At 42.4% G+C, this 22275-nt stretch overlaps 1 protein-coding gene across 4 annotated transcripts; it reads left to right on the plus strand.

The window, feature by feature from the left end:
- The first annotated feature begins 130 nt into the window (after window positions 1-130).
- On the plus strand, window positions 131-21597 carry tnrc6ba (trinucleotide repeat containing adaptor 6Ba). 4 transcript variants are annotated; one of them, XM_005448030.3, is made up of 22 exons: window positions 131-268; window positions 1899-1988; window positions 2616-2637; window positions 2998-3434; window positions 4042-6915; window positions 8981-9145; window positions 9363-9559; window positions 9903-9977; window positions 10134-10340; window positions 10549-10668; window positions 10869-10994; window positions 12247-12417; window positions 12884-13000; window positions 13133-13328; window positions 13522-13689; window positions 13811-13957; window positions 15618-15761; window positions 16455-16544; window positions 16986-17189; window positions 17493-17560; window positions 18444-18583; window positions 19158-21597. In XM_005448030.3, the coding sequence occupies exons 4-22, from the start codon at window positions 3290-3292 to the stop codon at window positions 19759-19761; spliced, it is 5958 nt and encodes a 1985-aa protein (XP_005448087.2). In that variant the 5' UTR covers window positions 131-268; window positions 1899-1988; window positions 2616-2637; window positions 2998-3289; the 3' UTR covers window positions 19762-21597. The 4 variants fall into 4 exon arrangements, with proteins under 4 accessions (XP_005448087.2, XP_005448090.2, XP_005448088.2 ...); XM_005448031.4 differs by having other exon boundaries at window positions 138-268; window positions 1902-1988; XM_025909799.1 differs by lacking the exon at window positions 131-268 and adding an exon at window positions 810-877.
- The last annotated feature ends 678 nt before the right edge of the window (window positions 21598-22275 follow it).

The following is a 22275-nucleotide window of genomic DNA, read 5'->3' on the forward strand; positions in this document are numbered from 1 at the left end:
CCGCCCGTCACCCGACTGACTCCACAGCGCTTTGAATTTAAATTCTTCTGCACATTAGGGTTTACACTATTATAACGGTAGTGCTCACGAACCAGTACGTTATTACGCGTATATTTTCATTTTCTGCCATTTTACTTGATTCTCCGCTCAGGCGTCGCTGTTCTTGTAGCCTCGACGAATGCCTCAAAAAGCTAGAAAAAAATTCGCACTGAAGCACTTTAGCTAAGCTAGCTAGCACGCTAGCGTATCTTCATATGTGATTCCCGAGGTAAGTGGGTGAATTTTTTACATTTCTCGGCTTTGCACTGTGTCGTTGTTTGAATGCATGCGAGCGGGCTGCATCTTACTGAAATGCCATGCCACGGCGCTTGCAAACCAAGCTAGCGCCATTAACCTGGCTACTTGTAGTTGCTGCTGTCACTGGGTAATGCTACCTTAGCTTATCTGGCTAATGTTCGGTAGCATTAGCGCCGTTTTAGCCGTATTTTTGGCACTGCGTTAGCTGAGCTGGGTATTTGGCCCTCTTATGTGTTTGCTGTGCAAGACCGCTGTGTTCACTTGATAGAGCAGTTACTGAACTTAGGTTGGTTTGAACTCGTTAATGCCTGCTATGCTTCGTGTCCACGTATTTTAGGCTGAACCCCTCCTTAACGTTAGCCTCGACGAAATATTTTATTAGCAGCAGCTGTTGAACTTGCAGCTTGTGTAAACCTGAAGGGGCAAGGATGAATGTGTCTGACTATTTCAGCTAAAGCGGATTTATTCACCCGTGTCTTCAGTTTTTGAACACGCCTTTCCATTTAAGCTCAAAGCTCAGACCTTTTTGTGCTGTGGCGTTTGCTGCCTAATGCTGGTGAGCTTGGAATAACGTTGACAGGTATGTCAGCATAAGCTGGTAGAGCTGCTGGATAGGGTTTACTATACTGCAGATCTGACACATCGAAATAACATCGTGATGATGTCTGGCTTTCTGATACTTCAGGCCTGAGATCATAAATGCCTCAGGGACAATGTCAGGTCGCTTTTCCCAAATGTAGTAATCCTGCTTTATGGAAGTGTTAACGACACGAAGCAAAAACGAAACCAACACAAGACCGAGGCAGCCGAAGCATACCAGATTGCTTGGGTTTTGCTTTAAACGAGGAGAAAAGGAGAAAACTGACGACTTGTGTTTTAATGTGCTAACATGAAGCCAGACATGCTAATATTGCGGTTATTGCCATATTGTAATACATACATGATTTACATTTTGCGCATTCGCGGGCGCTTCCCTGGTTCCGCTCTAATAGAAATGAATGACATTTCTATCACCCTATTAAATAAACAGTATAAACCGTTCGTTTCGTTAAAAAATTGTAGAATAGCTCAGCTGTTCCATCTTCAAACTGAAAAATCTAATAATAAAATGTTTAGTTTGTCCCCGACATCCTAGGGATCATAGAGGTGCTATGGGGAATCCTAATGACAATGCATTCTTTGCTGTAGCTGAAATCTCTTAATTCATTTTATTTTATTTTTTAGTTATTTATTTTTTACTTAAAGCCAGTAAAGAGTATGATCCTGGATTTGTAACTGCCAGCACTCTGTCTGAAAAACAAATCTAGATTTCAGACTTTCAGTTTATCTGGTATGGGTTTCTGGATATGTAGGTCCAGTCAATCAAGCTAAACTGATTGGACCTACAGAACCTAAAGGTCAGTTTATCCAGTTGTCCAGTGGAAGTGTAGTGACAGAGATTGTGTCTGATATGCAATCAGAATTAAATGTTTTCCTTTTTTCCCTTGAGGAATAAATTTGGTTTACAGGAAAAAGCTAGAATATATAGAAACAAACTGTTGCTTGTTCTAAAATAGTTGATAGGTAATTACAATTTTGAATAGCCCGCTATTTTTTTACAGAAGAGAGGAGCATCAGGACAGGAGCAGTAGTTCATGGAAGACAAGAAAAGGAAAAAGGACGAAAAAAGGAAAAGGGAAGCCTCTCAGAAGGTGAGTGTGTTTGTCTTACCAGATTCCATGTCCTCTAGGGCAGATATACTCAAATTAAAATGAACGTTTGTATCTTGACACAGTATGCTGGCAGTAAAATTTATGCACATTCACTCATATCATTTAAAATGGCAGTTCTGCATGGATATCTGTATGGTTCTATTAAAGTGACTTCAGTGCTTTCTCTTATCTCAGGTGGACACATTTGAACTGTCATATTAAGGCAGTGGTTTCAACAACATTCAACAACAGCATTTAGTTTGGATTGAGTTTGGAATGATCTTACATTATGCCATTTCAGCTTTTTCAGTATATATACAATCTAACTTTGTTTGACGAGATACCTGATTCATGGTCTTGGGTAATTTGGGCTTCCTGGAGCTATAGTTGCAGTTAACACTGCAGCTGTTGAACTTGTTACAATTAAATCTCTTGTCCTTAGGTCCCTAGATGTTACATTAATTTTGTGTCAACTAAATGTTGACAGATTATGTGAAAAGTGAAAGACTTTCATAATATTAAAAAAACACCAGTTTCCTTTCTTTGCCTGGAAGAAAGGAAAAAGGAAGAAAGCCAAAAACAAAAAAACTAAATTTTAACATGACTTTCTGCTTCTCTTCATTTTAGGTTGCAGAGCAAAAAAACAAAGGTAAGCAGCACAGTGATGTATTTTTATGGAGTTTGATATAAATATTTGTTGTTTGCTCCTTTTTCCAGAGCTAATCTTTAGACACTTTAGTTTTAAATGTTTTTCTTGTCTAAAAGGATTGTGATGGTATCACAGTGACATTATTATTTCTCTTTGTAATGTGTTGGACAACACTTGATGCATTTTTTTTAATTTTTAAAAAAGAGCACATCCATCGATTTCTTTGTTTTATAGTCCAGTTTGCTATCCATTTCTGCCAAATACTTGATTAGAGGTTACATTTGAAGTAAATACATTTTGCGTTCTTAAAATGCACCTGTTTAAACAAATCTTTCTCTCCCCTCCCTACCCTTCTTGCAGTGCCAGACTTGACCAAGCCAGCTTCTGCCCAGTCTTCTGCTACTCAGAGCAGCTCTGCCTCCCCAGCCCTGGACCCACCCCCTCTGCCTCCCCATCCCCAGCCACCTCAGGCCCTGGCAGTGCTGCCACCCCGTCACAGGGCGGCAACAATGCCAAGCGCCTGGCAGTGGCCAACGGACAGCCCACCTCCACCACCAGTTCTTCCTCCACCGCTGGTGGCTCCAGTGTTGCTGGAAACAGCAGTGCAAGTAGCGGAGGCGGAACTCAGGCGCCTCAGCAGCCACCGCGCTACATGCCGAGAGAAGTGCCGCCACGATTCCGCTGCCAGCAGGACCATAAAGTGCTACTGAAGAGGGGTCAGCCGCCACTGTCCTCCATGCTGCTGGGAGGGGGGGTGGGAGGAGATGGCCCCAATGCAAACATGGCTGCTGTTTCAGGTAAGTGTTAACGATGCTGTTGTTCATAAGTATTAAAGTGGGTTTATCAACTAATCACAGGGTGGTGTTTTGGTGTCTGGAGTCTCCTGTCTACTTGCTAAAGAGTCCTTTGAAAAGGAGTTACTCATGATGGCAGGCAAGCATTGAAGACCTGCAACCTGTGATGTGTTTGTGAAATAGAGGCTATTGTCACACATTAATTCTGGGAAATGTCAGGAAAATCAAGTTAATGGATAATCTAGATGGTTTTCTCACATGGCAGAAAACAGGAGATGGCTGATTAAACCAATATTGTTTATATTATTAGTCAAGGGTGCTACCTTGGCCATGTGTGAACAGAGCAGAGAAGATGTCTGCTTCCTCACTGTGAATTCTCAGAATAGTTTCCTGTCTGATGTGACTGACTCAAACATTTGGAGCAAATGTAAACATTTGAAGCTCCACCTGGTGTGTCTCTGCATGTGTGGAAACAGCTGTTGTAAAGCACTGTCTGATCCGCAAACGTTAAAAAGCTCTATCAAAGCACAGGTCATTTACTGCATTATTTAATATTTTTTTGACTGATGAAGAGTCTAAAGTTGCTCTTTTGTGGGATTTGCTTTTATAGATTCCGGCACAGCTGCCTCCTCATTGGCTCTCACCTCATCATCAGTTGCTGCTTCTACTACTACTTCTAATTATGCAAATTCCATGTGGGGGGCAAGCTCAGGCAGCCAGGCCTCCTCTCAGGGCAGGGAGAAGGTGATTGTTGATGGCAATGACCTAGAGGAGTGGCCTAGTATTGCTGGCAGTGATGGAGGGAGCAGCGGCAACAACGGAATGCCTGTGAATAGCATTAGTGCCTCTGGCAACCAATCCTCACCCACTTCCTCGTTCTCTTTGCCCAATGAATGTATGCAGTCGTCCAGCAGTTCAGCGTGGGTGACGGCTGCCTCCCAGGGTCATCTTGGAGGAGGTATTGCAGTAACTGCAGCTGGGCCTCTGCTACAACAGTCCTCCTCACTTTCCAAAGCCCCCGCTGTGCCAGGGAGCCATGATGCCAGTGGCTCCGTTGATGGCAGCAGTGGGATTCCAGGTGCCAACTTCAATCCAAATGCCAACCCTTCAGCCTGGCCTGCACTGGTGCAGCAGGATGGCCCCGCTGCTGTAGGTGAAGGAGGTCAGTCTTCCTTTCACCATCAGGGCCCTGGCGGGTCTGCCAACAACTCTGCTTCCCTGGGGGCAGCTGGTGTCCTGGGGGGTCACCCATCTTTATCTGTGAATCAATCAAACACCCATCAGCACCAACTTCACCAAATGCAATCCAGAGACAGAGAAATGGGTGGAGGGAATTGGGACAGTAAATCAGCGGGACCAAAAATTGCGGGGGGAGAAGGGATAGGGGGAGGAATGGACCATGGTGCGGGAGGAAGTGGGATGAGTGAAGAGCACAGCCTTGTCTCCTCATGGAGAGGCCAGCCTTCTTACCCTGCAGCTAACTCCAAAACGGGTGCCTCAAGGACTGATGGTTGGGAGAGTGGAGGAACTTGCACAGGGGTATTTGGAGCTGCAGAAGGGGATAATGGGACTTCAGGTTGGGGTTATCAAAGTTCCACAAGTGGGGTTAATGTTTGGGGTAGTGCTGGAAATGGGGGCAACATGAGTCAAACCTCTGGGGTATCTCAGGGAGGGTGGGGGTTATCGGGAGATGGTGGTGAAAGAGGGATTTCTGGTAGTGAGTGGGGTGGGAACTCTGGTGGGGTTGGTGGACCGAATCCAGGAGGTGAGGGAATGAGTGGAGCCTGCAGCAGTAACAGCAGCAGCAGTGGAGGCAGCACAGCGGGGAACCCGCCCACTGCTTCCTCCTCTTCCTCAACAGCCACTACTACTACCAGAGCCTGGGACAATCAGAAAGGAGAGGGTGAAACGGGAGAATGGGGTGAGGTTGTAGGAGGACAGGGAGGACGGGGTGGATCGTCGTCCAGTGGTGGAAATTCTAGAAGTGGGGGCACGCCTAATAGCAGCCGACCACGTCGGCAGGCAGTTAATGCAGAAGCTGCCTTACAGAGCCTGCTAAATCGCTCTGATCTGGATCCTCGGGTCCTGTCTAACACAGGATGGGGCCAGACACAGATCCGCCAAAACACAGAATGGAACATTGATGAACATGCAGGACAGAGTAAAGGTGGATCCTCATCAGCTACATCAAAACATCCACCTTCTCTCAGTGGTCCTCAATATTCTAGTGGACCTAGGACCTTAAGCACTGATTCTGTGGCTCCAGGGGTCAGCCCTTCCCTGGTTCCATCCACTGGGTCCTCTGGTGAGGGCTGGGAGAGCAGCAGCAACAGTAGCAGTAGTGGAGCTTCTTTGTCTGGGAGAGCCCCACCACCTATCGGCCCCAACATGAGAAATCTTGGCGTATCACAATCTGGGCCAGTAACTCCAACTGGACCTGGTATAGGGTCAGGAGTAGTGCCAGGATCTAGCCAACAGGGGAAAGCTACAGGCTGGGGTGGAGGAGGGATGGGGGCTGGGGATTGCCAGGAGCCCACAGGTTGGGGTAGCGATGAATATAGAGGCAGTAGTAGAGGAGAAAAAGGAGGATGGGGTGATCTTGGGCAACAAAGTGACCCTGTGACTGGAGGCTGGGGAAGAAGTCAGGATGAAAAAGGGACAGGAGGGTGGAAAGACATGGGTGGGAATGGAGGGGGTGGGTGGGGATCAGAACAGAAGGCTGGGGTAGGTAAGAATTGGGGAGAGCAAGACTCCAAATTAAACAGTGGTGGAGGAGGGTGGGGAGATGAGAGAAAGAATGGAGGAGGGCACTCAGGTGGGGATTTAGGTGTGAGTGGGTGGGGAGACTGGGGTGAAAGTGCTCCCCGGAGGACCTGGGGGGCAGGGGGTACGGGTGGTGGAGGAAGTGGAGGAGGGGGTATTGGTGTTGTTGGAGGCATGGGGTCCAAACCCCAACAAAGTTGGAGTGGAGGAAACAAAATGCACCAGATGCCAAACAGCCAGTCGGGCTCCATCACAGGCCCACAGGCACAACTGCAACAGCAACAATCACAGCCCCGCAATCAGCATCCACAGCTGCACCAAGCGTTGGACCAAGGGGCTATGCAAGGGGTTGGGGGGAGGAAACTAATCTCTCAAGCCCAGAATCAGAACCAAAGCTCAGGCTGGACTTCAGGGCCCATCCCTGGTGTCTCTGGAGGAGATGGAAGTGGATCTGAACCAAGCGGCTGGGAGGAACCCTCACCGCAGTCCATAAGCCGGAAGAACGAAATAGATGATGGAACATCAGCATGGGGAGACCCAGATCATTACAAACCGGTCAACCTGTGGGATAAGAACAGTGGTCATGCAGTCCAGGGCCAGGCCCCGGCCCAGCAGCAGCAACAGCAGGGACCTCCAGTGCAGCAGCAGCCCAGCAGGCAGACTGCAGCACTTGGAGGTAACAGAGACTTCAGCACTGGACCTGGGAAGTCTTCAGCTATGGGTAAGTTATTAGGAATTGAATTTGACTAACCAGGGTGTAATCATAAGTTCCATAACTCAACCCATACAAATCCAAAACAATACCTGATATAAAATTTTAACAATTTCTCGTTCAAGTTCGTGTCCTTGTACACCTCTGTTAATTTTTTTTTATCTGACTGTTTGCATTTTTTGGTCTGTTTCCACCATTGGGTCAAAATTTTCTCAAAGAGGAGTGATAAACTTATGGAGGAAACTGATCTGTCCTAGATATTGAGATTCATTGCTGGTAATCATAGCTGGCCTGAGCTATGACTCAGATTCCAAACAGGACTTTTTAGTGGTATAGTTCTAGTTTTCAAGCCTGCCGCATGCTTATAATTTGTGTCACTGTTTATTATTTGTGCATTTTGAATAAGTGTCCCTCAGGGTCAGACTCAAGTCTGCATTAAGACCATTACACACTGAATGTGTTGTGCAAAAACAATGCGAAATTCAGAATTTTATGGATCCAAACCAGCCAAGTAACCTGTATACACACCAAATGTGTTGCATTTTTGCTGAAATTTTTTTTTAAAAGACTGTGAAATAAAAAATGAGGTTGGCATGAAGTGATGATGAGCTGGTCCTGATGTTTATAAAAAAGAAAATGAAGAAACAGAGATTTTGGGTTCATCCAGTTCTCACAAGAAGGCAGGAGCAGGGAGAATTTCATGGTTTGATCCAGGAGTTGAAGCTGTATCACGGCTTTCTTACGTATGAAAGGACGTCAGTGGGGCAGTTTGAACTCTTCTTGGCAGAGTTGGGAACACATCTGAGGAGGCGATGAAATAATTTCAGAGAGCTGAGTGAGCCAGAGCAGTGTTTAGCTGTGTGTCTGAGGTAAAATGGTATCATTTTATTATTTCCATATCAGTGAAAATACACTGTTGGTGTGAATGGCTGCATTAAGAGTAGGTGAGTCTGAAAAATATTTTTAACGCAGAAAAATATTTATATAGATTTTACGCGCCCAGTGTGAAAGGCCTTTAAGCTGAGGAACTGCATTTGGCACAAACCACTTTAACTTTAGTTTGTACCTTTGTACACTAGCACACGGGCATACCAGTTATCATTGTTGATCACCACTCACTCGACTCACCAGATTTTTGTTCCCTTTGACTTTTTATCTTTCCCCAAATTTAAATTGAATGGTGACCATTTTGTATACACTGGAGGATTTTAAATTCACAAGTGGTTCACAAGCAGGGTTTCTGTGCAGGAAGTGTTGCCTTGTTGCAGCGAAGTCTTGAAGTGGAGGTCGGCCCACTTTAGATCAGATAAAGCCGATACAGTTAATCTGAATGTATTGTTTTCACTTTATGTGAGTGATGAAACATTTCTTCCTTTAAAAGCATTGTGTTGCTGAACTCGTTCACACCTTGTACATTGTTACACATTGTAATGCGAAAATGAGAAAGCTCTTATTTGTACAATGATTTATTTTTATCTTTTTTGGAATAAAAATGATCCCATTGGTTAGTAAGATTTTCTTGTGGTAAAACACAAGGAAATTGTATTAAATGTACTGAAATCAAAACAGTTTTCTGTATAATTGCTTTGTATAAATTTATATTTGTTCATTGCTTAAACAGCAGTTTGAAGAAGCTAAATTATGCCAGCAAAAATTACTGTTTGGATGAAATGAACAAATCAGAAATCCACTGTTGAACGTGCAGTTTTAATGGGACAACTGTCATATAGGTCATCACTGAAGTTTAGTGTTATAAGATAGCAGCTCAGCCATGGGAAAATAGTCAACCAAGCAGCAGCTTGTCGTTTTTGCAGTCGTGACTGTGGAACCACAGTAGCAGTGAAGCGTCATTGCTGACTGATAGCGGAAGCCAGTATGGTTGCAGACAAGACACTTTGATTTTTGGATCAGTGAGCCAGACCACATGAAGCCATGAACTGTTCAAAGAAGTGTCCTTTGTGAAGACTTTTACAATTTTTTTTTTTTTCCCCCTGTAAAAACAAACAAGTAAACATTGATTAAAAGAAGCCTCTTTCTTGTTTCTCACCTTAACCATGCCCATGTGTATCTGCAGGTCCATCAGGCTGGGGGAGCACTTCCCCAACTAGTCCTACAGTAGACAATGGCACAGCAGCTTGGGGGAAGCCTAGTGATGCTCCTACTGGTTGGGGAGACCCTGATGATGCTGGAGGGAAGACAACATGCTGGGGAAACCCTTCTTCAAATCCCATCAAATCTGGTCAGAAAACCAGTTTTAAACGAAACCACATGTGTTTGAAATGAATCACAAGTGTTAGTCATGCAGTCTGATTCAGAGGTTGGCATTGGTTGTACCAGGTTTTGTTATGGTGCATGATGCAGTAGACACACAACTAAAGTATTTGTATTTATAGAAATGTTATTTTCTAATGGCTTTAATCATAATCTGCTAATGGCTTGTAACGTTTATGCTGCAGGTTCAAAGACTATGCAAGATGGCTGGGGGAACAAAGAGAGCCCTGTGGCAGCCTCACGTAACCCAAGCTGGGAGGATGAGGAGGAAGGTGGCGGCATGTGGAATAGTACTGGCTCCCAGGGAAGTGGGTCTTCTTGGGGACAGGGAAGCAATGGTGGCTGGGGTCAGAGCCACACTGGGAAGAAACCCAGCAGTAAGGTGGGTTACTGTTGGGGAAGTTGATCTCTATAAAGGAAAAATGCACATAAAGTAGAATTATTAAAAATCAAAACGATAATATCTGAGGTCTTCAACCTAAATGGAAGGACAGATGTACTTAACAGGTTGTTCTGTTATTAAAAAAATATTACATTATTTGAAGTCATTTCATGATTATTATTTTTTTTATATATTTATTTAGCCATCATTTAGTCTTGTCAACAGAGTGTTAAGATAAACATACTTAATTGAATTAGTCCCACAATTGGAATGCTTTGTTGTGAATTCTTATAACAAAAAAATCTTTAAAGTCACCTTTGCTCTCCTCGTATTTGTCTCTTAGGGCCCATTGAAGGCTGGTGGAGGAGAGCCATGGATGGGCCCCATTAACAGACAGTTCTCTAACATGGGGTTGCTGGTAAGATAAAAACATTCTTGGCATTTTACTTCTTGTTGTGGTAGGAATTCATACTAAAAATTAACATAAATTACATTTGACACGTTGTAGTGTTCTGTACAGTGAGTGTTAAAGGCAGTGCTCATGATGGTGAAATTGGGTTTCTTTGTTGGACAGAATGATGATCCCAGTGGCCCAAACATTGACCCAACTTCAGGTTCTATCCAGGACAAGAAAATAGAGATGGATAAAAGAGGCATGGGAATGACTGATTACAATGGAGACATGAGGAAGGGAGGAAGAGGAGGAAGTGGGGGAGTGTCTTATCGTCCTCCTGGTTCCAAAGAGGCAGCACCTGGGGATGCTGGGATTTACTATGAAAAGGTGATGCCTCATTACCATGTTAGTAGTTTTTGTATCTCGTGTCGTTCATGTCTAGTTAACATGTTGTCTTTTATCATAAATTTTTCCTCTTGTGATTCTACCTTTTCTTCCTGCCTGTTCCATTTGCCTCATTTCTCCTTTCCTCATTCTTCCCCTACACCATAATATACCACCAAAACTGGTCTTCCACTGGCTGTCACTGTGACAGACATTGCCTTTGATCAATCAGGATGGGTGCCTTGGGGAGGAGGGTCCTTGCTCTCTGTACTCTCCACCCTCTGTCTACAAGCCCCATTCCCTCTTCAACCACTCTATCCCCTTTAGACAAGTAAGATAATCACTCCTTTTGTTTCTGCCCTAATGTCTTTAAAGTCCTTGTATCAGTCTTCTGTTTTCATTAGATGTTCATAAATATGAAAAGTTTTGCATCCACCTTCTGTCACATTCTGCTTAATTTTTTAAGATTTTCACATACTATGTCCTCCGCTATAGGTCATCTGACATTTAATTTTCTGTCTTTGATCACAGGCTGGTCACAATATCTTTGGCAGTAGTGGAGGAATGGCCCAGTCAAGACATCAGCCAAGTATCCCGCAGATAAACCAGTCACCAGGGATACGAGCGCAAGTGCCTCATCAGTTCCTGTCACCTCAGGTATTAAAAAAAATTCCTCTTCTCTGCTGATAGATTAGGGGTGTCAAACATATGGGCTTGGGGCTAGAATCGGCCCCCCGAAGACTCCAATCCAGCTCACTGGAAGAGTTTTACAACTTTTCATATTGATAAAGACCTCCCCCATTGGCATTGATATTACACCAAAGTAATTAGCTTGTATATAAACAATTAAATGACAGAAAAGTTCCTGTTTTTCCACTACCTACTATAGAAGGGTTTTTGTTTTTTATATATATAGGATAGTCTAGGCAATGAGCTACCAGAACTTATTCTGTAAGTTTACACATTTATTTAGAAAAACTGAGACCTGTTTTTGAAATTGTACTTCATTTTCTTATATTAAGAAATTTCAGGCACTAAATGTTTACTTAAATGTCTTTATTCTGTTAGAAAGGGGAGATTAACTGATCCAGCCCACTCAAAGATCAAAGTAGGCTATGTGGTGTAAAATTTAGTTTGACATCTGCGCCATACATTAAACCATTCTCATTTTGTACCATGTTGTTTTTATTGTTTATATCTGATGTAGTTGATACAAATGCAGAATGATTTCAACTCGGAAACTGTTTTAAAGTCTGTATTTTTCTTTGTAAACCAGATTTGCCTTGTAGCTGGTGTTATGTAACAAAATACTCATATTCTAGAGCCCTGCATTTTCTAGCATTGCTCAGTTGGGTTAGAATACATACATACATGGATACATACATAATATGTAAATACTTAAGGAGTCTTAAGTAAAAAGTAATGTGCTAATGTAGCATACATCATTCCTTATGTTCATAGATCTGCTGATCTGTCTGTAGATTTGGTTGGTGTCCAGTCATCTCTCCTTTTTTTACAATACAGGATTGTCAGTTAAGCAACTCTTGCTCAACGTTCACATTTAAGTGAAAGCGATCAAAAGCCTTGTAACCTGCTGCACTTAGCGAGACTATAAGAGTTATTAAATGGTTAAAATTTTAATATGACCATACATTACAATTTCTGTTAAAAGTTAGAAATATTATGTATTTAGTCAGTTTTAGTTTTTACAAAAAAAAAAAAAAAATCAGCGTTTCAGACTGGAAAAGATTTCATGAAGCTTTTAGTCAGTGCATCTCTGTCACCAACTGATGAGACCATGTAAGGGATTGAATGTTGATCAGGAAGAAGCTAATGTACTTGCTTATGGTTACAGGAAAGCAAAATGTTTCTGTGGTAACAGGTGTGCCCGTCTGCTGTCTGTCTCTAGGTGCCAGGCTCTGTGCTGAAGCAGATGCCCCCTCCCAGTGGGAACATGGGGGGAGTTGGTGGTGTGGGAGGGGTGGCAGGAGTTGGGGGAGGTGTGTTCCCTCCGCAGCTGTCCCCCCAGCATATTGCAATGCTCAGCAGCATCTACCCACCTCACATCCAGTTTCAGCTGGTGAGAAGCAGCATTATGTCTCTGAAGGCTACTGCAGGGCTCCAGCACACATCTGCTAAGGGCATAGGCAAGGCTGTACGCAGCCACTGGAGAATCTGATCTGTACTTTTCGTACGCCACCATTACCAAGGCGTCATTCCCTCTCATTGTTACTTTGTCATATGTGTGACTAATTTTCATGCATATTTTGTGTGACACAGTCAGATTATATATGAAATTATGTAGCCAAATTAGACTAAACACCAGTAATAGCTGAAAGGAAATTTGATTTTTATTTTTTTTTTTTTTTTTTTTATAACACTGAAACCGTTAAATCCATTCAAATATTATTGCAGTATGAAGGATATAAAACAAAACGCGACCTAAAACTGGTCACATTTTGAACTTCCAAAAATATTGTTCTTAATTCTTTTTTCTTTATGTTGCAATCTCACGTCCTTTTGCATCTTTTTCAATGTTCGTTCAGGCTTGTCAGCTCCTCCTCCAACAGCAGCAGCAGCCGCAACAACAGCAGCAGCAGCAGCTACTGCAAAACCAGAGGAAGTTCACACCAAACACACGTCAGCAGACTGACCCTCAGCAGGTATACACACACACAAATACACACACACAGACTTCTCTCTTCCTTTTTGTTCTTTTTTTGTTTGTTTTGTTTTTGTTTTTTTTACTTCCACCTCTTCAATGATTGTTCTTGTTTTTTGTTACATCATCTCAGCTGGCCAGGATCATGGCGGTGCTCCAGCAGCAGAGGCAGGTCGGGGGGTTAAGCGGCAGCTCCAAACTATCCCCCTCCCACCATGGTGGAAGTGGAGGAGGGGGTCCTAAACTGCCTGGGGCTGATCCCCTGTCCCACCCAGGCCTGGCAGCATCTGTGGCTGACCTACACCAAAAAAATCTAGGACCATACTCTGGTAAACAATTACTTTTTAAGTAAGAAATTTCCTAAAACTGTTGCAGAAAATCAGCTCAACATCAATGCTGAAATATTTTTTCATTCTGAAATTAACTGAATGTAGTGTAGGTTGGTATTTTTTATTGCAGCGGTGGATTTACTTTACTACCTATGTGTTAAAACAAAATAACCTTTGTAATATTTCTCTTCAGGGTTTGGCTCTGGGGTGAACCTTACAGGTCTGGACCTAGGTGGCTCTGTGGTGGGGGGGCCTGGAGCCATGAAGGACCTAGGGAGTCAGCAGTCCCGTTTCAAGTGGATGATGGAGGGAAACTGTTCTCCAGACACTTCCTCATCTGAGAATGCATTTCATAAAAATGGTGAGATTATATTTTTTTTGCAGATGAGTTCATAGTGCAGGAGGCTGTTGAGGCAGAAAGGGTTAATAAGATTAGCTGTCAAGTCGCATCTTAAAGTGATCGCTCTCTTTCTACCTACCAGGTCCTGTCACCCCCATAAAGATGCCAGGGGGCTCACCATATTCGCAGTATGACATGATGGTTGGAGAAGGGCTGAGTGACAACTGGCATCGCACCCCTGGCAACAAGATGTGTGCCAAGCCTGCCTCCACACCAAGCTGGCCCCCTGGTTAGTGACTACCTTAAATCAAGATAATGATTATCAAATTTGAAGATTATGTTATTACGAATGTGCACTTTATGTAATGAGGACATGAAACACAACACGTATTACCTCTAATTTACACCATGGACACCTACTTTTAAAAAAAACCTGTCACACATTATCAGTCTGTGAAACTAGATTTAAAAATTCAATGTTTTAAGTTAGTTTTTAGAGCAAATCTTCTCAATGACATCACTGTGTTGGTTGGTTGCTGTTAATAGCCCTCCATTGGTTTATGTCAGCTAAATAGTGACAGAACCATTAACCTAGTGGAAAACAAGGAAACCAAAACTAAAAAGTACTCTAAGGGGGTCACTTTTGTGCAGTAATGAGCTTTTCTCTCTTTTCTCTTAAGTGGTTCTTTGTCGATGGCTAGCTAAGCTGAAATTGGAGAATCTACCCATTAGCCATAATGCTAGAGTTTATAGAGCACTTTATAAATGAGGACTGTGTGCGGAAAAGGGTGGCTGAGACTAACAAGCTGAAGTCTGATGCTGGCCCCGCTGTGTTTAATTTTGCCTTTGTAGGTGTACAGATTCTCCCACCTGGCCAGCTAACACAAGAATTAGCTGTGCACTGCAAGGAGATGGCCGGGCAGTGCTATAAACAGTACTTAATTAGTATTAATAAAAGCCAAAAAATTAAGTTTGATCATTGTACTCAGCATGATTCTAATAGACTACACTCAGTAAATGATTGTGAAAAGAATAACCACAATGCTTAATTTTGTTACATTTTATTTTCATTACTGTCACTGCCAGCTGACCACAGGAAAAGTAGTTGACGTTCACAACACTGAACAACATTTCAGGAGACCAGTAAAGCTCCTGTCTCAACAAAACTGAAGTCTTAAATAGTCTTACATGTGACTTTAGCCGTTTAACTATTAGCAATTACCCAATGGTCACTTTAGAGTCTGTTCTCCTGTCTTAATTGCCAACTACTGCAAGTTTGCAGTAGCTTACTAACTAGCAGGTATACTAGTTTTGAACACTTGTTAGTCAAACAGCATCTGTGGATGTCATTTTCAGCTTTAAAATTACCAGCTTTTTAAAATTTCAGTTTAATTCGACATCTCCAACAAAAGCCAAGCTATTGTTAGAATAAGTGTACCGGCTGTTGACTGTCTCCACACAGACTTCACACAGGGACCATGTTGCTACTTCCAAAATGTCCCTCTCACAGCAGAGTATCTGGTAAGGGTGGGTAGGGCTTTGCAGACTGACTCGCTCATTGGTGGTATCTCTGTGCAGTGTCCATACCTGTATAAGGTGGTGTTTCTCAACCCCTCTGCACCTCCTTATAGCACCAGTTGTTAATTTGAGCTATTTTTTGATATAAATGTCTTTCCTGCTTACTGGCTTGAAAACATAAACCATAAGGTGTCAAAGGTAGTTTATCAAATCATTTGTCAGTGCCATCTTCTGCCAACTACCTGTTAATTTGGCTTTCTTCTCCTCTGTATTAAGCTAACCACTTGTTCTGTTTTCTTGTTCAAAGTAAATTACAACTCTTAATTTTGTATAAAGCCTGCTAAAATGTGCCGTTTCATGTCTTCTTTAAGCCTGTAGGGTTAAATTTTAGGAACAGGCTTTAACGGACCACATGTTTGTTTTTTCTTCAGAGTTCCAGCCTGGTGTGCCATGGAAAGGAATTGACCGTGTTGATCCTGAGTCTGACCCCTACATGACCCCAGGGAGCATGATGGGAAACACAGTGCCACCCACTCTCAATGATACAGAGCACCAATTGTTACAAGACAATACTGGTTAGCATTTAACGTGTTGACACCCGATACTCTTATGGATACCACTCCTCATATTTTGCTACAAAGTAAAGACATAAACAGGGAGTTGTGCTCCTTTTTGCACAATGGCGAGCTCCAAAATTATATTTTTCATCTCATCTGCATTACTGAGCAGGTATGAGAACATTCAATTTAGTTTTTTCACATAGATCAGTGTTTTTCTGCTAGTGCAAGTGGGTTTGTTTTCACAGTAAACTTGGTCACAGCCTGCTGACACAGATTTTTCCCTCTTGTGTTTTCCCTTATCTGACTAATTGGAAACAAGTGCTTAAAACTGAAACTAATGGCTTTTCTAAAGGTTTAAAAGGAAGTTTTTGTTTTGTTTTGTTTTCCTCCACTGTGATTGATTTCATAGTCTGAGAGAATCACTGGGTTTTTTCCAGGATGTTGTAATGTTGTTGCAACTTTGATATAAAAAGGTGACATGAGTGTCACTTCTGTGGTGATTCGGTGCTATATGACATGAAATAGAAAATTAATCTTCGTTGGATTCATATGTTGTTTTCCAAATTTTGCTGATGTTCACTTGGCATGTATAAAAAGCAGTTGGACATTGGAAAGGTGCATTTTAAGCTCTACATATTTTACATGGAGGCTGTTTTTGGCATGGTTTATGGTCATTCATTTTGTGCTTCTCACTGTCTTTGTATGTAGATTCCACCCCTCCCCTCAACACCTTGCTGCCTTCACCTGGTGCCTGGCCCTACAGTGCCTCAGACAGTCCCCTCAACGCACACAACTCAGGTAACCACACGCATGAACATATACCATCTTCCTTCTGGGCTTTTGGTTAATCTATCTACGTTTGCATTTTTACGTCATAATTTCTGGTAATAGTGAATTGTCGGGTTATTAATAAACTCTACTTGAAGAGAACGTAAATGAAGTAGTGAAAGGATTTGCGATCTACATTTGAATTCGATTTGATTGCTTTGAAGGTCACAATTTTAACAGATTCTGGTTTAAATGTTATTCTGCAGCTACTTGGATAATTTGCAGTGAAATCTGGACAGCACTAAAATATGTTAGAAAATTCTAGTCCTGGAAAACCATGGACATCAGGGAGTAGCTTTGTAATGAACCAGTCAAGAGAATATGGAATATATGTGTTGCTCCTTACATTAATACACTGTCTGCAGATATTTTAAAGTCTCTGTCTTTCCTGTGTCCTTTTGTCTCCTACAGCAAAGTACACAGAATACAAGACCAGCTGGCCCCCAGAGCCCATTGGACCTAAGTCTTGGAAAGCCAGTCGTGGCAGCAGCCAGACCCAGTTATCCCGCCCACCTCCAGGCCTAGCCAGTCAAAAGCAGCCATCGCCTTCCCCTTGGTCAGGAGGAGCCCCTCGATTGGCTGGCCGCAGCTGGAGTAGTGGCTCGAACAGCACTGGTAACGCTGTGACTAATTTTTCATGCTGTTTTGGTTTTCCCCTTTTTGCCTTTGAACACAGTACTTTTTAAAATGTTTAGTCAGGAGATTTAAAAAAAAAAATGTCTTTGATTACTGAAAGTGTTATTTTGAGCTAAAGAATCCATTTATATTTCATTTGGAAGATTAAGTGAGGCTCAGTTCATGCAGTGGTAAAGTTATTCATCATTTATTTTGAGAAACTGGGAGGAAAAATAAAATTACACTCCGTGGAAGAATCCTCTTACTAAGACTATTCTTCTCCTCGTTTTCTTTTCCGTGCAGGCTCGACCTGGAGTGACGGCAGCTCTCGAGAAAGCTGCTGGTTGGTGCTCAGCAACCTCACGCCACAGGTACACAAACACGCTCACACACAAGCAGATGTGTAGAAAAAGAATTTCTCAAAATGCAGAGAAGAAAACAAATAAAATTATTTGTTAATTAATTCCAACTGCTTAGTCCATTTCACATTTGTATTAGCGGCAGTGGGAGCTGAGACTAAAGCAGCCTCCTCCACCCCCGCTTCGGGTATCTCTAGCACTCCCACTCCCAGATCGCCAGATCAGAGATGTTGTCTCGCCCAATCCTAATCACGTGCCTGAACAAGTAGAACTGGATGCTCGAAATAATCTGTATTGTTGTAGAGTCTTTAACTTAAAGTGCTTTTAAGGCAACAGTTGTGATTTGGTGCTGCATAAATAAAATTGAACTGAATTGGAGGAGCAGCAGGTCTACTCAGACCACCTCCTGGTTTTCTGAATTTCTCTGCTGAACATGGAGAACATGGAGTCCAGTATTGACCACCCAAAGCATCTTTTGACAATTTTTTTTATTTTATTTTTTTTAATTCCTCATGATCACCATCTCTGTTGCCTTCCTTAACTCTTGGTGTGGTGCTGTTGTGGAAGCACACCTTTGTAAGGTCTAGTGATCCCCAAAGCTGTCTTAGCTGGAGCTAAAGGCTTCTGATACACCAAACAGACCTGTGATTATTATCCAGACTTATATGATCCTCTATGAACCAGGGAAATCACCACCTATCTCTACAGCCAGCCCAACAAATCTAGTTAGACAGCCTGAAACTGCAGTGAAGGTCCATCATGGTTGTCCCTGATTTTGGCAGTGCTGTGTTTCAGTGTGTGAAACACAGCACATTTAAAAATCCCAGTCTGTTTGACATCTTAACCTATTACTGTCCTTTTAAGTTCTTTTTCATCTACTTGTTTTTTACTACAGATTGATGGATCCACTCTGAGAACCATCTGCATGCAGCACGGGCCGTTGTTGACCTTTCACCTTGGCCTGACCCAGGGTACTGCTCTGATTCGCTACAGCTCCAGACAAGAGGCAGCCAAGGCTCAGAGTGCACTTCACATGTAAGGAATTATTTTGATAACATCTTTTTAAAGTAAATCTCATATATGTTTGGAAATAAACTAAAGCAGCGTCTTGGCTTAGCTTAATGTATTGACTAGACGTGGTAGCAAATGGCTAGCTTGGTTTTATCCACCAGATACAAAAACCATCTACCAGTAAATCTAAAGTTCAGCATTATATCGTCCCAGTTTGTTTCATAATTGAGCATTTTCTCTGTAAAATATCATAATGCTTGGCTTTCAAGAGTAGCAAAGAGCCCTGTTACTGATCCCTGGAAAAGGAACCTAAAGTGTTAAACCACTGAGTGTTGTTTTTACAATAAGGCTTAGAAAATTTAGAGGTGATCTGGATCCTGCAGAAAGAACAAGCCTAGTTATTTTCACTTGCTCGCAAACTTGATGTGTAGCAAACGATATCCTGGTATAGTTTCACTTTTTACTGTTGTGTAGACTATACATCACAAACTGAGTGTTAAACTTTTGTTTGCAGTTCATTTTGAGGCTGAAAAACCTTACAAGCTTTTGAGGCACTTCAATTATTACAAGTGTATAACGGACTTTCTGTTTACTCCAGGTGTGTTCTGGGTAACACAACCATCTTAGCGGAGTTTATGAGTGAGGAAGATGTGGCTCGCTACATTGCACATTCCCAGGCTGGAGGAGCAGGAAGCGGAGGAACTGCACCCGGCTCCCAAGGCTCCGGGCCTACAGCAACCTCCACAGTTGGGGCTAACAGTAACGGAGGGAGCTGTGAGAGAGGTGGAGCAGGAGGAAATGGTGGGGTAGGAGGAGTAGATGGAGCATCCACAGTTGGAGGGGCAGGAAATGGAGGAGCTGGGTCTTCCAGTTCTGCATGGCAAAGTCTAGAAAGCACAGGCAGCTCGTCGGACCAGTCTGCCACCCAGGGGCCCGGATTGGGCATTTTCACCCAATGGAGCACCAACGGCACCGGGATAGGTGGGGCTGGAGGTGTGGAGGCCGGAAGGCAGGGTCTGTGGGGAAGTGTGGGTGGGATGGGGGGACAGGGTACCCCAGCAGTAGCCTCTGGGCTTCTCCGGCGCTTGAGGATCGTCACCAGATGGGCAGCCCCGCCTCGCTGCTTCCAGGGGACCTGCTGGGCGGGGGGGCCGACTCCATCTGAGGGGCCAGCTGACACACACGTTTTACACCTAAGGTGAAACACGTCACGCTCTGCATTGACGTGGAGAAAAAAAAGCTACACTGGTCATCCAACATAGACACTCAACAGTCATACTACACACAAGCTACATGCACACATTACTTTCACACAGACATTAAACCGCCTAACTTTAAATGAAGACAACAGTAAAACTTGAACCGGGGGAAAAAGGTGAAATCCATTAAACTCTTTCGGACGTAACTGGATAGCTCTTTGTCTTTTTACTTCAGACCACACACCTGCATTCAGAGACCCAATCACTCAGGCATGCACTGTAGACAGGCTCAGCCAGAGTCCTACACGTCAACAAGTTTAGCTATTGCTGTTTTTAGTGTGCCACTTTTTTTAATTTTATATTGCTATTTAATGGTCAAATCTCAAAAGTCAGACATGCAGACTGAGCCCTCCTAGACCTGGCTGGCGTACTTCTGAGTTCCCATTTTTGGAAGCTTGAGAGCGGGAAGGATCGGGACTTTATAGAAAATCTGGGACAGCGCCACACTACTGAGTCAAATGGACGATCAGCAACGTTTGAGATGCGCAAAAGGAAAGAGTCTTTTTAGTAGGTACCGACACGTCTACATTGGTGGGAATATGCCATCACTATGGGACCCAGGGTGGGGAAAACAAACAAAATCAAACAAAAAAACAACATTAGCCAAACTTGCACTAAATGCCTCTGGGTTTGTTGTTGACGCATCCTTCCACAAATCCCTCCATTTTTGAAACAGAGCTACAACACAACTACATAGACCTTAAAGAACAATTAAATGTTACAGCAGCAGTGGCCTTGGCTAACACCCAGTGGCCACCCACCCTCCATGTCAACAGCATCATCACACCTTTTCATCAGTTACACACTGCTCTTATATTTGACAAGCAAAATTGTATCTCCTTGTCGATGTACGTTGGTTGTTTATCAGTTTGTTTTCTGTTTTAAAAGAAAAGAGAAATGTGTGGAAAAAAAACAGTGGAAATCCAGAGATGTCCTCTTATTTGCCCTTCAAACACTGACCTCGCTATTGTATTTTTTCTTACTCAAGAAATCAAGTTGGTTATTATATATTGTCATGATGTAATGGTGACTATGATCACATATTTACTCGCTGTACAAGGTGCCCTCCTGCCTGCCTGTGTGTGCATGAACTGAGTGTTGACAGTTACGACCGAATGGAGAAGGATGTGATTATGACGACAATTATATCGGGAGTGTCTGTGTTATTGCTGCAACATTGAATGTTTTTTTTTTTTTCTTTTTCTTTTTTCTTGTCCATGAGAGATTCATGAGAAGTGCGTGTGTGTGTGTGTGTGTGTGTGTTTGCTTTTGAACACTTATCTTCTCCATTCAGGGAAGTGAATAGATGTTAATCTGACAGCTTGCATTTGAGAGAAAGACTGTGTGTGTGTGGATATATACACATTTTTGTGTGCTTGACTGGATGTTGTGATAGCTAAAAAGTTCAAAACATTGGCACTATTGCATATGTCTCTTAAGTTGTGTTTTTAGCCGCGTTTTGTTCCCGTTTGTATTTTTTTTCTTCTTTTAAATGCAATAAGAGAATATTTTGTTTTTAAGACGAAGCAACCAACCGAAGGCATTTTTATTAAGATGCCACATCTTACCATACCAAGCTGAGCTGGAACAGTGTTTTACAGACACGTTAAAGACATTTTATGTTTTACTGTATTTCTTTTTATTATGTATCAGTTTAAATTAAGTCAGTCTTTATTATCACTCCTGTTCAGGATGTTTTCCTTTTTTTCAGATGTTACATTAAAGGAGAGGAAATTAATTTAAAGCAGAAAAGAACAAGATAATAAAGGTTGAATTGAAGCACCGTCTTTTTTTTCCACTTTGTCTGTGCCTCTGAGTCGTTTTGTTGAGAAGTAGAGGTTGGCATAGAACGTTATTTGTGTTTTCAGGTTGTTTTTTCCCCTAAGAATCTTAAATTGATGAACTAAATTGATTTTCTGTAATAGGAAGGAATTTTATGTTTTTTTTAAAAAAAAAAGGTTATAATCCCTGAACTCACAAAGCACATCTTTGGACTTAAATCTTACGCCAATTATGATCTCACTATCAAATGTCTTAATAGGATAAAATGAAGTGTTGACATTTACAGGGGTGAAATGTCAGCTGGCATCAAAATGTTGGGTCGTTATTCAACCCTGTAATCGAAACAATTAGATTTTAGCTATTTTATATTTAGCCAGATTCTCAATTGATAAAACGAATCGTCAGTGCAGATGTTCAGTAATCGTAGAGGTAAGTACGAATGTCAGCCTGATGTATGTATGTGTGTGTGTGTGTGTGTGTATATATATATATATATATATATATACAGTTAAGCCCATAATTATTCATACCCCTGGCAAATTTTGACTTAAAGTTACTTTTATTCAACTAGCAAGTTATTTTTTGACTGGAAATGACACAGGCGTCTCACAAAAGATAATAAGATGATGTACAAGACGCATCATTGTGGAAAAAAATATTTCTCAGCTTTTATTT

This window comes from Oreochromis niloticus, linkage group LG8 (genome assembly GCF_001858045.2).
Source record: "Oreochromis niloticus isolate F11D_XX linkage group LG8, O_niloticus_UMD_NMBU, whole genome shotgun sequence".
Lineage (NCBI taxonomy): Eukaryota > Metazoa > Chordata > Actinopteri > Cichliformes > Cichlidae > Oreochromis > Oreochromis niloticus.